Source organism: Mustela nigripes, chromosome 12, assembly GCF_022355385.1.
Source record: "Mustela nigripes isolate SB6536 chromosome 12, MUSNIG.SB6536, whole genome shotgun sequence".
Classification (NCBI taxonomy): Eukaryota; Metazoa; Chordata; class Mammalia; order Carnivora; family Mustelidae; genus Mustela; species Mustela nigripes.
In genome coordinates this window covers 64,110,890-64,126,533 of record NC_081568.1, presented here as the reverse complement: position 1 = coordinate 64,126,533, position 15,644 = coordinate 64,110,890, and the positions used below count along the sequence as shown (strand labels likewise).

The 15,644-nt window shown below is 54.6% G+C and overlaps 1 protein-coding gene across 1 annotated transcript; it reads left to right on the top strand.

The window, feature by feature from the left end:
• The first annotated feature begins 11,145 nt into the window (after positions 1-11,145).
• Positions 11,146-15,632, top strand: GPRIN1 (G protein regulated inducer of neurite outgrowth 1). Its single transcript, XM_059416337.1, has 2 exons — positions 11,146-11,235; positions 11,685-15,632. Exons 1-2 carry the CDS (start codon positions 11,146-11,148, stop codon positions 14,694-14,696), a joined length of 3,102 nt encoding a protein of 1,033 aa, XP_059272320.1. The 3' UTR covers positions 14,697-15,632.
• The last annotated feature ends 12 nt before the right edge of the window (positions 15,633-15,644 follow it).

Here is a 15,644-nt window from a genome sequence, read left to right as displayed (position 1 = left end):
AATCTCAGACTTTCTTTTTTCTTTTTTTTTTTTTAAATTTATTTGACAGACAGAGATCACAAGTAGGCAGAGAGGCAGGCAGAGAGAGGAGGAAGCAGGCTTCCTGCTGAGCAGAGAGCCCGATGCGGGGCTCGATCCCAGGACCCTGGGATCATGACCTGAGCTGAAAGCAGAGGCTTTAACCCACTGAGCCACCCAGGCACCCCAATCTCAGACTTTCTTAAAAAGCCTTTAACCTCAAGCAAAGCTGGAATGAGTGTGAAAGGGGGAATGTGTGTGTTGGAGTGGATATGAACATGAGAGAGCATGAGCTCTGTGTGTGTGTGTGTGTGTGTGTGTGTGCACGCACACACGCGTGCACACAGGGGTGGAATTGGGGGGTGGCTGCATCTCTGCTCTGGTACAATCTGCTTGTCTCCATGGCGCCTGTTGCCACACACGCTTGCTTTTCAGAAAGTCACTGGGATTGTTTATTCCACCTCCAGCCTGGGTGCCAGCCAAGGAGCTGCAGGCACTTGTTTATCTTATGGTGCGTAAGAGTGTGTATGGCTTCCCAGCAGCAGACCAACCCGAGATACGTGCGCACACACACTCACACGGGTGTGATGACCATGTTAGTTATCACAAGATGAACCTGAGCCCCAGGGTGAGCCACAACCCGGGCCTGGGCATATTTGCTCCACATGGGGACAAAGATGAACCCCCAGCAGCTCCACGTAGACACACCACCAATTTAGCAACCCCTAAAGGGCCAGGAAAGTGTGAGAGCCAGTTGCCCTGATTGTGGTCTTGGGCTCTAGCCCCACCCCCAGAACTAATCACTGCATGGTGGTTGGCCAGTCCTAGGTCACTGCCCACCCCTAAAGCTGACAGTGAGGCCCATCCGATGCCACCACATAGACTGGGGTGGGAAGGTAGCCCCCAAGGAAAATGGAGGTGCTGTGCTCAAAAAAGGGTGCACAGTATTGGCCTTGCCATAACCTTAACGTCTATTATGAGTGCTATGCTATGCTTGGTGCTTGGTGGCTTTATCTCTTCCTTTATCCTCTTCAGAGCTCTGAGAGCTGAGTTGCATAGGATGAAGTTGAGGCTCAGACAGACCTCAATCAAGGTCACACAGCTAGTGCTGGCAAAGTCAGGATCTGAACCCACACTGCCTACTTCCATGCCCTTTTTGAGCTCCCACTGTGCTTTAGCAAGTGTTTTGTTGTCTGGAAATTTTCATTTTTAAACATGTTTATATCAATAAGTCCCCATGAAACAAACATGGTTGGAGAGTGTGACAAAGGGCGCAGATGGAAAGAGGCCCTGACTGTGCTCATGAGGCAGACACAGCTAGAGTTCTGACCACATCCCTTCAGAGGCCCTTACAATTTCTGCACCCACCAGCAAGACTCCCAACAGGTGGTCCCCGCACCTTTGTCAAAAATCTCCCCTTGGGCTTCGGAACCCACTTTACCCACATAAACTGTGTGCCATAAGTGCCTGGGAATTAACACATAGCTCCACGGACTGACCCTTCATCAGTGTCCGCCAGGTGCTGGGATATAAATATACCAGCTCCCGTACCCTCAGCCAGGGGAATTCTGAGGTGTACATTTACCCCATTTTCTAAACTTCCTGCAGGATTACACTTCACCCACCCACTGGGATAGCTGGCTTAACAACCACCTCTTACTGGATGCCTTCCCCTCCTGGGTCACCTTCCCAGTCCGCTGCTGACACCACCTAGGGAGGTGTCTCTGCACCTCCCAAGTAAACCACTTTCCCTCAATCTTCATCTCAGGATCTCTGGGCTGCCCCAGGGCTCTGGATCCCATACTCTTCTTCCACCCTGAGCATCTGGGCCCAGCCATTGTGCTCTCCCTTTCTGGCATCTTCCCTTTCCCTCACTCCTGGCCGCTCTCATCAGAATTTAAATGCCTCCAAATCTCCTCAATTTAACCTTCCATCCCACGGTAGAGCTTATGATATTGCCTGTCTCCCTCCAAGCCCAAATCTACTGAGAGTCATATGCTTGCTCTCTTTACTTCTTTACTCCAATTTACTCATCAATTCCCCCGCCTCAAGTCTGCCTTCCACCCCCATCACTCAGCTCACTGCGTTTTCATCAAATTTCCACTACCTTCTCTGCAAAGTCCAGAGATCATCTCTCAGGCCATATCTTGTCATCCTGATGCAGTTGACCCTGTCTTCCTTCTGGAACATTATCTCCCCTTGGCTTCTAAGGCATCATTCTCCAAGTTTCTCCTGGTTTATCAGATTACCGTTTCTCACTCTTCCTTGCAGTCTTCTTTTCCCACCTGGTACCTTAATGTTGGCATTCCTCAGGATGTAAGATTCTTGTCTCACCTTCTTTGGTCTATACTCACCTTTCATGTACTGATACCCCTCTCATGGCTTCCATCACCCTTGTCTGTCTCCAGCCTAGTCACTCAGGAGCTCAGTTTTAGACTCAGACGTCTCAGCATGGAGATCCCACAAGCTCCTTCTTTCTCCAGGGCTCATCAGGTACCTGTCCTCCATATGCTCAGCTCTCCAAGTCAGAGCTTCAGACAGGCAACAGAATCCTCTCTCCCTTCACAGCCACAACCACCCATGACCAAGGCCTGTTGACTTTACCCTTAAATAGGTATCAAACCCAGCCCTTCCTCTATCCCAACAAACACTGCCATGTTGGACATCATCATCTCTCACCTGGACAACTTCATGGCACCCTAACGCATGCCCTGGTTCCACTCTTATCCACCCTCGTCCTGACCCAGGGGGAGCTTTTTAGATCACAGGTTGGTTCTTGCCAATTTTGATGTCTTGAGCCTCCCCAAGACTTGATGTCTTCATCTGTGTCATGGGGCCAATAATGTTTACCTGGAAGGATTGTAGGGGTAGTGGAATGAAACAATGAATGTAGAATAGGTGTGAAGCAAAGAGCTCTTGTGGGCAGCAATTGAGGAATTTTCAGGGCCTGAAACATTAGGAAGCATTCCTTATGTTGGTGTTGTCCATGGTGCTGAAAACTTGTTCTGCATCCTGAGGATGCTGGATGCTGGGAATCCCTGGGATACTGGTTCCCTGGGATGCTGGCTGAAGACGTTGGTCCGATAGATTTTCATTTGCTGCCTGGATTTTGAAAAGATCACGGTGATGTATGGTTCATCAGGTAAGTGGGAGGAATAGAAGTTAACGGTTTAGCGTGAGGTTTCAGGAGTTAGCTCCACTGTTAACTAGCTGTGTGAAAACGAAGTAACGCATCAGTATCTCAGTTTTCACACCTGAAAAATGGGGCAATAATAAATATTAATTCGCTCCTAAGTAACTGGAAATGAAATTTTGTGACACCTGTAACAAAAACTTAGCACGGTGTCTGACCCTAAATAAATGTTATATTAGTTGTTACCATTTTTAATAGGTGGCTTCACTGTACAGGTGAGAAGGTCATATCATCTCTTGGCAATTACAGAATTATTTGTTCAAATCTGGGAGGTCAAGGAGGATGGGACTATTTCTCTGAGAAGAAAGGTCCAGAGGGTGGTAGGTAAAAAGGCCTCATGTTCTTGGCAGTTCAGACTCAACTGGAAACCCCTGAACACCTACTTTGGGCTCCTTCATCTTTTCAAGACCACTGCGAGGTAATTAATGATAGTCCCATTTTACAGATTGGGAAACTGAGGCTCAGAAATGGGGGAATATCTTGCTCAAGGATACCCAGAGGGAAGAGAGCCAAGCTTTCATAGCCAGAGACTGGGCGGGCATCCTGGCTGGGGAGGCCCGTAGCGCGGGAATGGAAGGAGCCTCGCTCCCACCCTACTCGTGTCCCTTCAACTCGCGGGAGCGTGGGCGGTGGCGAGACAAAGAGGTGGGGGCGGGGCGGGGTGCTAGGAGAGAAGGCCGGAAGTGCGGCCAAGGCGGAGGCGGGAAATTTCCGTGCAGGGGGAGCTCGGAGATCGCGCCGACCTGCCTCCCTATACAGGCGCAGCGTGCCCTTGGACAAGTGGCTTTCCTTGTCTGAGTCCCAATTTCCTCCTCGGCGAAACTAGTAGAGGGAGTTCGCGGGGCTGGATTGAGTGAGATCTGACAGGCTACGCGCCCCGCCCGCAACAGGCGCCCAGCAAATGGGCAGGCGCTCCGCCCCTCAGTCTCCCTGTCTGTGAAATGGGAACCGGGTCGAGGAGGGCGGGGAACCCAGGAGTCCCCGGACCTTGGCGAGGAGCGCCAGGCGAGGGGCGCCCCTCCCTCCATCCACCCCTCCGGCCTCCTCTTCCTCACCGGCACCGCCCCCTCCCGGCTTCGGAGGCCTCCAGTCGGCCAGCGCGCATGCCCGGGGCGGGGCGCGAGGCGGGAGCGCGGAGCGCGGAGCGGGCGCGGGGGACGGCGGCGCGGAGTCCGCGGGTCCGCCCGCCAGCCCCGCCGGAGGCAGCCGAGGCCGCTCGGGCGGCGGCGGCAGCGGCGGGAGCCGGAGCGCAGCGCGCTAAGGAAACGGAGCGGCAGCACTGTCGGGTAAGCGCCTAGCCGGCACCTGCTGCCCGCTACGGGCGGGCTACATCGACCCCATTTCTCGGCTCCGGGCGGCCCCGGAGCCGCTGTCCAGGGTCCTCGAACCACCTGGGTGGCGGGGCTCGCGCACCATGCGTGGCGTGTGCCCAGCTTTCGCCCGGGGTGTATGTGTGCGCGCGCGGCCGGGGGCGGCGGGTGTCCATTTCCAGGCTCCTAGCCGGGGCGGGGCGGGGGCGGGTCCCGCAGCAGCGGGCCTGGCACTGGAGGGGCCCTGAGGGCCGGCCCGCCCTGTGTGTAGGACCCGGACCCCGCGCCCCGCCTCGCCGCGTGCGGCCGCATTGTTCCACAGGGCTGTGCGGGAGGGGGCGCTTCCCGCCACCGCGGGGAAGGGGGTCCGCCCGCGTTGATTCATTCCCCCCGCCCCGGAGAGAGCTCTGTGCTCGAGTGGCTCCCCTGGAACCACCGGCACCACTGAGCACACTCGCTGTCGCACACTCAGTGTGCCACACACTCTGGGGCACCATCACACACCCCATCACACACTTACCGCGTTCGCACACCAGTATCTCTCTCCTGGATGAGGCCACGATCTTCTCACACACACACACACACACACGCCCTTGGTCATTCCATCACACTCATACACACGGCCACCTGTACACCCACCCAGTACACCAAGTAGGAGCCTTGCGTATACACCCAGGCATAGCTACGCATTCATACCAGATATTGCCTATCACAGCACACTCAACAATATTCCCTTATCACATCACACTCCCAGCCACCCTGCTCTGGCTTGCTTTTCCCTATTCACACTTGCTCATGGTGTCCCTCTTGCAGCCCTAGACCCTGGAGTAGGCTGTGCACACACTTCCTCTCCCATACTCCCCATCTCTTAGCTTGCTGCCCTGCACTCCCTTAGCTCAAGTGTGCACACCCCTGCAAGTCTACTCTTGCCCTCCTGTGGATGAATGGATGGATGGTCTGAGGGCCACTTCTGGAAAAAGGTATGGGTATCACCCTTTGTTACACTCTTTCTCCCCTCCAGTCCCAGGCAGGAGGCTTTGCTGCACCAAGGCTGCTGGGAGCCAAGGGGCCAAGAGAGTGAGGGGCAGCAGACCAGGATTGTCAGAGACACACACAGGCACACACTCACACCTGCTGAAGCACTGCCAGCCTTTGTTGGTCTTGTCACATGGGAGGGGGTATTTGCAGGTGCCTGGCAGCCTGGGCTTCTTATTGGGAAGAAATCCTAGAGAAGAAGGAAAGGGCTGGCATGGTCCCGGGGCCAGAATAAACATCCACAGAGGCTCTTCTGCCTAGGAGTGGGGCACAAGGCCCTCTGTGTACATCCAGGTCAGCTCTCTGTGAGAGACCCTGAGGTCTCTCATGCTCACACCCACAGGGTCTAAGTGGCCCCCACAAGATGTAAATGCACAAGACATTCTGCATATATGAGTCGCATGTATACACACCAAGGTCTTCTTCAGCAGAATGCAGGAGCCAGGTCCTGGCTTTCCAGGCTAGCCTAAGCTGGCACGGACATCGACAAGCAGTCTTCACACTCCTCTGCATGCCAGGTGAGCTGGCCCACACACCTTGGGGATCAGTTCAATCTTTTACCCGAATCAGGTCACGTAAGCGTGCAGGCTCATCTGTTCATCTTGGTGGTGTGTGCAAATGGGGACATTCATGCTTCCTCGGGTTCAGGGGATTGGGAAGACCCTTGGTCTGGCCCCAAAGAACAGAAAGGAGCTTTAAGAGCCAAGCATCAGTGTCCAAAATCTTAGCGGATACAAGCAGGAAGAACCCAGACTTCGGGTTCAGACACAGCAGGCTTTGAACTACAGCCTCCTGCACCAGCTGCGTACCCTTGTCGAGCCTTTTCTCCCTCTGACCTCAGTGTGCACATCTGTGAAATGGGATGATAATGCCCCCTCCATAAAATCATGGTGGAGTCCAGATGACCAAATGAGCCTGAGAGTGCTGGGCCCATGGCTGAGCCCAGAGCGGAAGAGTGATGGAACTGGGTTCCAGTGGGAGGGCTGGGCACAAAGAGGGGGCACCCCAGGCCTGAGCTGCCTCTTGGAGAAGTGGCCTGAGGATACTGAGGATCCCTCGATAGCCAGGAAGCACCCAGTAGAACTGTGAGCAGCAGAGTCTGAGAATGGTTTCTTGGCAGATCTTAAACCCAGGGCTGGGCCAACAATTCTAGATATAACTACATCCCTTCCCCCATTTCAGAGACTGAGGCCCAGACCATGGAAATACTCACTCAAATTCAAGGATCAAGTCAATGACCAAACTGGTGCCTGACCCCACCTCTTCCTTATGCCCTGGCCAGGCTCTTCATCCCTACCCCAGACCTCCTTCTGTGTCCGAGAACTGCACACTGGGAACCAAGAAGCCAACATTTTCTAGGGTGGTTTTCAAAGGAGACGTGTTACCAGCCAGGCCATACCTGCCTCTCAGTTTCCTCTTCTGGAAAATAACACAGCACCTGCCTGGCAGGTGGATGAGGTCTGCATAGAGTAAACGTACTAAAGGCTTGATGTGTGAGGTCACCACTCACCCTTCTCAGCATCTAAGTCAAGGGTCAAAACTCAGGGGGCTATAGGCCAGGCGGATGCCTATGGGAGGGGCTGGCTATAAGAAAAACGAGCCAGTGATAGAGAGCAATGTGAAATCTGCCCCGGCATCCAGGACACATAGGGAGGGGTGGAGATTGGGGCTAATTGGGGAGTACACCCCCATCCAAGAAGGCAGCCACTGCTTGGCTCCTGCTGACTGTTGCCACGCAGGAAGCATGCTCAGATTGCCAAATTTTAGTTTTCCAAGAGAATCTGGAAATCTGATTTTCACATGAAATCTTTGAATTTTTAAATGTTGACGGTTAACACCTTTAAAAATTTCCTTTTAGCACTCTGGGTCAAACAAGCAGGTCTGAGGGCTAGATTCTGCCAGTTTGCACCTCTGCTGCAGGCTGTCCGTCCCCTGCCCCCTCTGGGGAGCACAGCTGGGCTCTGACAGGCTTGAGTAGATAAAAACAGGCCTTCCATGTACACAGCCCAGCCCTAAAGCGAGCAGAGCCCCACACACCCCTCATCTTCTCTAATCCTCACAGCAGCCTCGTGGGAGCAGGGGCGGCTTTCTCAGGGTCCCCAGTGAGGAGAAGAGACTTGTCGCAGCTCATAGAACTGCTAAGTAGGGAAATGCCGCATCTCTCTCCCCTTATCAACCTCACTCCAGCCACTCTGGCCTTTTCACGGCTGCCTCAGATGCTGGCTCCTCAGAGGGGCCTTCCTCAGCCAGGTGTGTAAGTCAGCTGCTCCCCACCCCCATAGTCCCACAAGTCCCTCGGCTTAATTTCCAAAGCCAGGTGCCCCATTGTCCTCTGCAAGGGGTAGACTGCTCCAACTCTAGTGTCCCCATATTGGTGATGACCCCCCTCCGCCCCAGTCCCATAAGCCCGAAGCCTGGGGGACACAGTAGTGAATAGTATCAGCTCAATCCCCATCCAGTGACTCAAGGTCTAGGCAGGGACCTGGAGGTCTAAAGGACAGAGTGGCATGTGTCTGGTTAGAGGAATAACAAGAGGCCATAGGAACTCCTAGGAAGCTGGTGGGCAAAGAAAGCTCACTGGAACAGGAGACATTTGAACTGGGACCTGAAGGTTTAATGGGAGTCATGCAACTGTTTAGAAGCTGGGGTGAGAGAAACTGTGAAGCCACGGATGAGCCCAGAGAGGTTATCACACATGCAACACCTGTGTGTGCCCACACGTGTGTGCGTGTTTGTACCTACTTTGAAGAATGTGTCCTGAAAGATAAAGCTTAGCGGGTAAGTGAAGTACATGGGGGCTTGGGAGCACATGATAGGATTGGACTTGACCCTAAAGGCAATAGGGAGTCTTTAAGGTTTCTCCCCCAACCCCCATTTAAAAAAAACAGAAGTAATATATGCACACATAACCACAATTTCATGCATTGCAAAGGGGCATACCAAAAAAAAAAATTCTCTTCCACCTCCAGATCCCTGGTCTCACTTCCCAGAGGCAATTGCTACGAAGTTTTATGGGTTTCCTTCCAGAAATTTTCTCTTTATAAATAAACCCATATATGTGTATCTGTCCTTTTTTCTTGTCTGCATGCATGGAATCCCACCAGTCCTGGCTTTTTTCACTTAATTTATCTTAGACATCATTCCTTATCACTCCACACTTTCTGACAGCTGTGAGGGGGGATTCCGTGAGGCTGTCCCATATTTAATGAACTGGCTTCCTGTTTTTTTTCTCATCACCAGCCATGTTCTCGTGCACCCTTGGTGCACCATCCATCCATCTTCAAGACCGTTCCTGGAGGTGGGCTTGCTGATCTAAATGCCAAGTGCATTGTAAACTTCTATAGGAATTGACCAACGTCTTGCCAAAAAGATTACAGCTAATTTACTTCCCTAGCAAGAGCAAGGAGGAGTTGGAGACAAAGAGGGGCATGGTAGACCAACATCTTAAAAAGATCATTCAGTCATTCATTTAACAAATTATGTCTAGGGGACTACTTGCTTACTATATGCCAGTCATTGTTCTCAACCCTGAGTGTATATAAGTAAATACTACAACGTTCCCATCCTGCTGGAGCTGACAGTCTTTTTTTTTTTTTAATTAAAAAAAATTTTTTTAAGATTTTATTTATTTATTTGACAGAAAGAGAGAGACAGACACAAGTAGGCAGAGAGGCAGGCAGAGAGAGAGGGGGAAGCAGGCTCCCTGCTGAGCAGAGAGCCCGATGTGGGGCTCGATCCCAGGACCCTGGGATAATGACCTGAATGGAAGGCAGAGGCCCAACCCACTGTGCCACCCAGGCACCCCTGGAGCTGACAGTCTAATGGGAGAGACAAACCATGTGTAATAAACAACGGTATGTAATATATCACTGGTGACGGGTTCTATGAAAAAAAGCTGAGCAAGGCAGGGGGGATGGAGAGTGCCAACCGCGGCTGGGGAGGAGGGGGTCAGGAAAAGCCACAGGGAGCAGACCATGCAGATTTTAGGAGGGTAAGCATTCCAGGCAGAGGAAAGAGCCAGTGCAAAAGCCCCAGGGCAGCGTGCATCCAAGGATCAGCAAGAGGCAGCCAGTGTGACTGAAGCAGCATGATCGAGAGAAAGTGGTGGGAGACAAGGCCAAGATCAGTGATGGGGCCAGAAGGTGCAGGGACATGTAAGGAGTTCACTTTTACTTGGCATGGCATGGGGAGCTACTGCATGGCTCTGAGCAGAGGAGAGATGGGCTACCTTGGGTCCTACTGAAACCCTTCCAGCCACTGTGTTGAGGTTGAACCGTACGGGTTGAAGGAAGAAGCCAGGATAAGCCAGGAGGGAGACAGTCCAAGTTCAGCTCAGGAGAGTGGCCAGGTTCCGGCTGTATTTTGAAGGGAGATCTGTCATGTTTTGTTAATGGATGGGACGTGGGGTGTGCAAGAAAAGTCAAGGGTGATTCTAGGGCTTTTGGCCTGAGCACTAGTGAGATGGCTTTGGGAAGGAGGGTAGGTGGAGCAGGTTTGGGGGGAATCCAGCGCGCTGCTCACTCCGGCTGCCGGTGTGTAGTAGGGACGAAGTGGCTCACAGATCCAGCTGCCTGCTAGCCCCTCTTCCCAATGTTCCCCAGACACTGCACACCCAGCTTGTCTAAAACACAGCTCCCCATTTCCCCAGATTTCCTGCCTCACTCCCACCCCAACCCTGGCCAGAATCCCACAGGCCACCCCTACTGCCACCCTCTGCAGCCGACTGGCTCCTGTTGGTTTTCCCCAGGATCTCTCAGTTCTGCCAACTCTCATCTCTTGGACCTTTACTGTGCCAGCTCTCATCTAGATTATTGCAGAGAAGGGCTGGATGAATGAAGGAAGAATTGGAAGAAGGGGAGATTAAAGAATGGTTGGCTAGCCCCTCTGGTCCCGCCTCCACACCATCCCAGAGCGGTCTTTGAAATCTCACATTTCAGACTATGTCCCTTCCCAACTATAAATCATCCACATCTTCCCAGGGCCTGCACAGACCAAAACTGCAGTCCACAGATATATTTTATTTTTTTTTTCCTCTTTTTTTTTTTATTTTTTTATTTTTTATAAACATATATTTTTATCCCCAGGGGTACAGGTCTGTGAATCACCAGGTTTACACACTTCACAGCACTCACCAAATCACATACCCTCCCCAATGTCCATAATCCCACCCCCTTCTCCCAAACCCCCTCCCCCCGGCAACCCTCAGTTTGTTTTGTGAGATTAAGAGTCACTTATGGTTTGTCTCCCTCCCAATCCCATCTTGTTTCATTACAGATATATTTTATTTGACCCACGTGGTGTTTTTCTTTTTTGATCTTGAATTAGGATATTTTACGTTGAAGTCCTGGATCTCCGGCTACTCACTGATACTACCCGGATGAATATGTCCGGAACAGTGATTGGCTAGCGGAGGAGTGGCTCCCGCCTTAGGGCATACCCTCTCTGCTTTGCAAACTTTCCCTGCCACTCCCTACTGTTCTCCACCCAGCCTGGTTCCCTCACTTAAATTACCCTCCTGGCCCCTATGGCATCAGAGTTTGTGACCTGCGTCCTAGAAGACAAAAGCGTAACTGCAGAGTAGCATGCCGAATGCGGCGGGCTGACAAGGAAGACAAAGGGTATCTGCTGCATGGGGTAAAGATTGATGACGTTGAAAAGTCAGACCATGAGGGCCCCTGGGTAGAACAGTCTGTTAAGTGTCCGACACGTGGTGTCAGCTCAGGTCGTGATCTCAGGGTCATGGGATCGAGCCCCCCATCAGGCTCCTAGCTCAGTGCAGAGTCTGTGTGAGGCTCGCTCTCTCTCTCTCCCTCTGCCCCCCTCCATGTTCTGTCTCCCTCTCTCCCTTAAATAAGCAAATTTTCTTTTAAAAAAGGAAAGAAGTTACACTGTGGCCAAGTTGTAAAGGGCCTTGAATGCCATTTTAGGAAGTTTGACCTTTATCTAGAGGGCCACGGGGAGCAGAGAAGCAGGGGAGTGATGGGGTGGGACAGAAGAGGACCAGATGGGGGCAGAGCACCCAGGGAGGAGGCCCAGCTGCTAGGAGAAGGGTGGGAGGGAGGAGACCCCTCGTCACGGGGTCTTCCCTGAGTCTGAGTCTGTTTTCTTTGTGTTTCAGAACCAGATAGAAGCCTGGGCCACAAGTACGGTTAGGAGGGCAGTTGGGCAGTGCTGAAGACCCAACCTGGCTCCAGCTTCTTTGGAAGAACTCCAGCCCCCCAGCACCTCAGCCCACAGCCCTCTGCTGCCCACAGGATGGGAGCCTGGGGGCTGGGAGCCCAGCCATGAGGGACTGCTGCCCCTCCCAGCAGAAGGCCAGCTCTGCACCCCCTAGGCACAACCCTGCCCCAAGCCCAGGCATGGACTCTAGACACAGCAGCTCCAGTGGGGCTGGGGAAGGGGCCTCTTGTTCTGAGGGCCCTGGCGGGAGCTTGGCCTGCATCCCTCCCCAAGAGGCAGCCAGCAAAGAGACACTGGGGGCACATGGAGCCTTGATCTCAGGGACACCAGATGCCAACTTCTCTGAGAAGCCAGAGCCTGTGTCCTCAGTGAAAACTGATCCCTCATCCTTGGAGAACAGAAATCCTTTGTTTTTGGAGAAGATGGAGTCCAAGTCTTCAAAGCAGGCAGATTCCACTTCCACAGGAAAGGAAGCTGCTGGGTCCTTGAGAACAGCAGATCCTGTGTTTATAGTAAAGACAGAGCCTGCAGTCTTGGGGAAAGGGGATCCTGTGGCTTCTGGAAGGATGGATCCTGTGGCCCCAAGAAAGGAGGATCCTGGATCCTTAGGGAAGGTAGATCCTGTGTACTCTGACAAGGTGGAACCAGTGTCCCCAGGAAAGGAGGCCCCTGTATCCTCTGCTACATCGGATCCTGAGTTCCCAACAAAGGAGGAGCCCTGGTGCTCAGGAAAAGAGCTTCCTGTGGCCTCAGAAGAGGGATCTGTGGGAAAGGGAGATCTTGTGTCCTTGGGAAAGAGAGTTCCTGGGCCCTCAGAAAAGATGGATCCTGGGTCCTTGGAAAACACAAATTCTGCAACTGCAGGAAAGCTAGATCCTGCCTCCTTGGCAACACCGACTCCAGGGCCATCAGGCAAAACTGGGCCTGTGTCTCCAGGAATAGTGGCTCTGGGGTCTTCAGGAAGGATGGAGCCTACTCACTTGGGGATGACAGATTCTCTATCTGTTGGAAGTGCAGAAACTGGGTCCTTGACAAAAGAGGACCCTCAGTTCCCGGGGAAGATGGAGCCTGCCTCCTCGGGAAAGGAAGATCCCATGTCGATGAGCGTGACAAAAACCATGTCTGCTGGGCAAGTGGATGCTGTATTTTCAGGAAAGATGGAACCCACATCTTTGAAAAATGTGGATCCTGTGTCTTCGGGCAAGGTGGGTCTGGTGTCTTTGGGAAAGATGGATCTCGTGTCCTCCGGAAAGCCAGAGCCCTTGTCTCCTGGGCAGGTGACAGAAACTGTCTCATCACGAAAGGAGGACCCAGTGCTCTCCACCAAGGTAGATCCCATTTCTGTGGGAAATACAAAAACATCATCTTCTGGAAAAGCGAATCCTGAATTGAAAGGAAGGTTAGACTCTGTGCCCTCAGGTCCAGGGAATCCCAAATTCTTGGGAACAGTGGGACCCTCATCCTCTGTCAAAGCTGACACAGTGACTGAGAGGAAAACAGAGCTGCTGTCCTCAGAGAAGGCAGGTCCTATGGGCTCTGGAATGGTGGGTCCCACAGCCTCAGGGAAGGCTGACGCCATGGCCTTGGGCAAGGCAGACACTGTAAGCAGAGGGAAGGCAGAAGGTGTTCTCCCTGGAGAAGTAGACTCTGTGTCTTCTGGAAAAGTGGCCCCTGTGTCTCTAGAAAAAACAGCCCCGGCACCCTTGGGAAAAGGAGAAGCTGTACCGGAGGGAAACATGGATCCTTTGCCCCCAGAGAAGGGGAATCCTATGAACTCCGCAAAGGTGGATCCCAGGGCCTCAGGGAAGGCAGATCTCAAGTCTGAGGGCAATGCAGAAACAAAGCCCTTTGGGCAGGAGGGCCCTGCTTCATCGGGAAGGGCAGAGACTGCACCTCTGCGGAAGGAGAAGCCGCTGGCCTTGGAGAAAGGGGAGCCGGAAGCCTCAGGAAACGTAGACCCTATTGCCTCTGGGAAGGTGGGGCCTTTGATTCCAGGGAAGGCTGAGGCCGTGCCTTCAAGAAAGGCAGAGTCCCCCTCTTCCGGGAAGTTGGGTCCCCTGCCTGTGGAGAAGGCAGAGGCCTCCTCCTCCTCCAAGCAGTCAGATGGCAAACCCTGGGGCCCAGGCCCTTCTCCCGCGGGGACCGGGAATGGCGGAGGCCTCTTGGAGTCAGTGCCAGAGCCCAGCGCAGAGGCCTCCAGCCTAGGCCAGAAAGACCTGGCGGCCTCTGGGGCCGAGAGAAGCCCCGGCCCGGAGGCCATTGGGCCCCCACCCGGGCCGCGGACTCGCGACAACTTCACTAAGGCGCCGTCGTGGGAGGCGAGCGCCCCACCGCGCGAGGACGCGGGGACGCAGGCGGGCGCCCAGGCCTGCGTGTCGGTGGCCGTGAGCCCCATGTCTCCGCAGGACGGCGCGGGCGGCCCGGCCTTCAGCTTCCAGGCGGCGCCTCGCGCGCCAAGCCCCGCGCCCAGGCCACCCTCGCGCCGGGACGCGGGCCTGCAGGTGTCGCTGGGCGCCGCCGAGACGCGCTCCGTTGCCACGGGGCCCATGACGCCGCAGGCGGCTGCGCCGCCCGCAGCGCCGCCCGCCTTCCCCGAAGTGCGGGTGCGGCCCGGCTCGGCGCTGGCGGCTGCCGTGGCGCCCCAGGAGGCGGCCGAGCCGGTGCGCGACGTGAGCTGGGACGAAAAGGGCATGACGTGGGAGGTGTACGGCGCCGCCATGGAGGTGGAGGTCCTGGGCATGGCCATCCAGAAGCATCTGGAGCGACAGATCGAGGAGCACGGGCGCCAAGGGGCGCCCGCGCCGCCGCCCGCCGCCCGCCCAGGCCCTGGCCGTGCAGGCTCGGTGCGCGCTGCGCCCCCCGAGGGTCCCGCCAAGCGCCCGCCTGGCCTCTTCCGAGCGCTGCTGCAGAGTGTGCGCCGGCCCAGGTGCTGCTCCCGAGCCGGACCCACGGCTGAGTGATCTGCTCCCCTTTTGTACGCCCGGGTTTCCAACCTTTTCAGGCTCCCTTCTTGACCCCAAGATCCTAGAAGGGAGCCCCCTCGACGGGCGGGAGGCCCCCCTGAGAGGTGGGCAGCCTCTAGGGCCTTCTCATCCTCTTCTTCCCCTGCCAAACTCACCAGTGAACCCTCTCTACCCGGCCCCCTCATGGTCATGGGACCACGAACTCAGCCCTGACACCCCCCTGTTCCCTTCCAGCCCTCATCACTCCCTCCCTCCCTGTCACAACTCGGGGATCTGCTCAGCAGGCCCAGCCCTGAGAGTTGAGGCAGGCTCCTGAGATGTCCAGACTGGTAGGCTGAAGTCTTCAGTGGCCACCAGGTCCCCAGAACTGGAGAGACTATATACAAAAGCTCCAAGTATGCAAGGATTGGTGTGTGAGACCCCTGAGTGTGCAAGGCTCCAAATATGGGGCCCCTGGAAGAGTGTGTGTGTCCATGCAGTGGGCTGGCCCCCATGGCCCGGGCATGTCTTGCATGCTGGTAGTCATCCCCAAATCCTGTCTCCCCCTCATCTGGCCCAGTCCCCAGCCCTATCCACCGTCCCTGGACACTGTTCACAATTCCTGACAGCAGGAAGGCAGCTGCAGGAATGCCCGGGGGGGCACAGATGAAAGGAGAGTCTCAGACAGGTCTGGGAATCACAGTCAGAAGCTCATGGAAGGTCTTGAGTCCCAGGCAGCCTGGCAGCTGGTCTTGGGTATTGGGGGCAGGACAGAAAGCTCACTTTATAACCACAGTCCTCCTTTAAAGGCTGCCCTCTCTCCCTCGTCCCTGTGTGTTGTGAGCCCCATGAGTCCCTTGTGACCACTCAATACCCCTGTCCCCACCCCTCCAGCCACAGTTTTTGGCTACAAACTGTCACAATATACATTGGTAATAAAATTGTCCCCCAATTCTTGGCGGGTGT

Bases quoted from the DNA above. Each gene is read 5' to 3' on its own strand.
- GPRIN1 (XM_059416337.1), top strand. From the start codon at position 11,146: ATGCGGCGGGCTGACAAGGAAGACAAAGGGTATCTGCTGCATGGGGTA. The intron at 11,236-11,684 runs GTAGAACAGTCT...AGAACCAGATAG, and splicing joins CAGACCATGAGGGCCCCTGG to AAGCCTGGGCCACAAGTACG.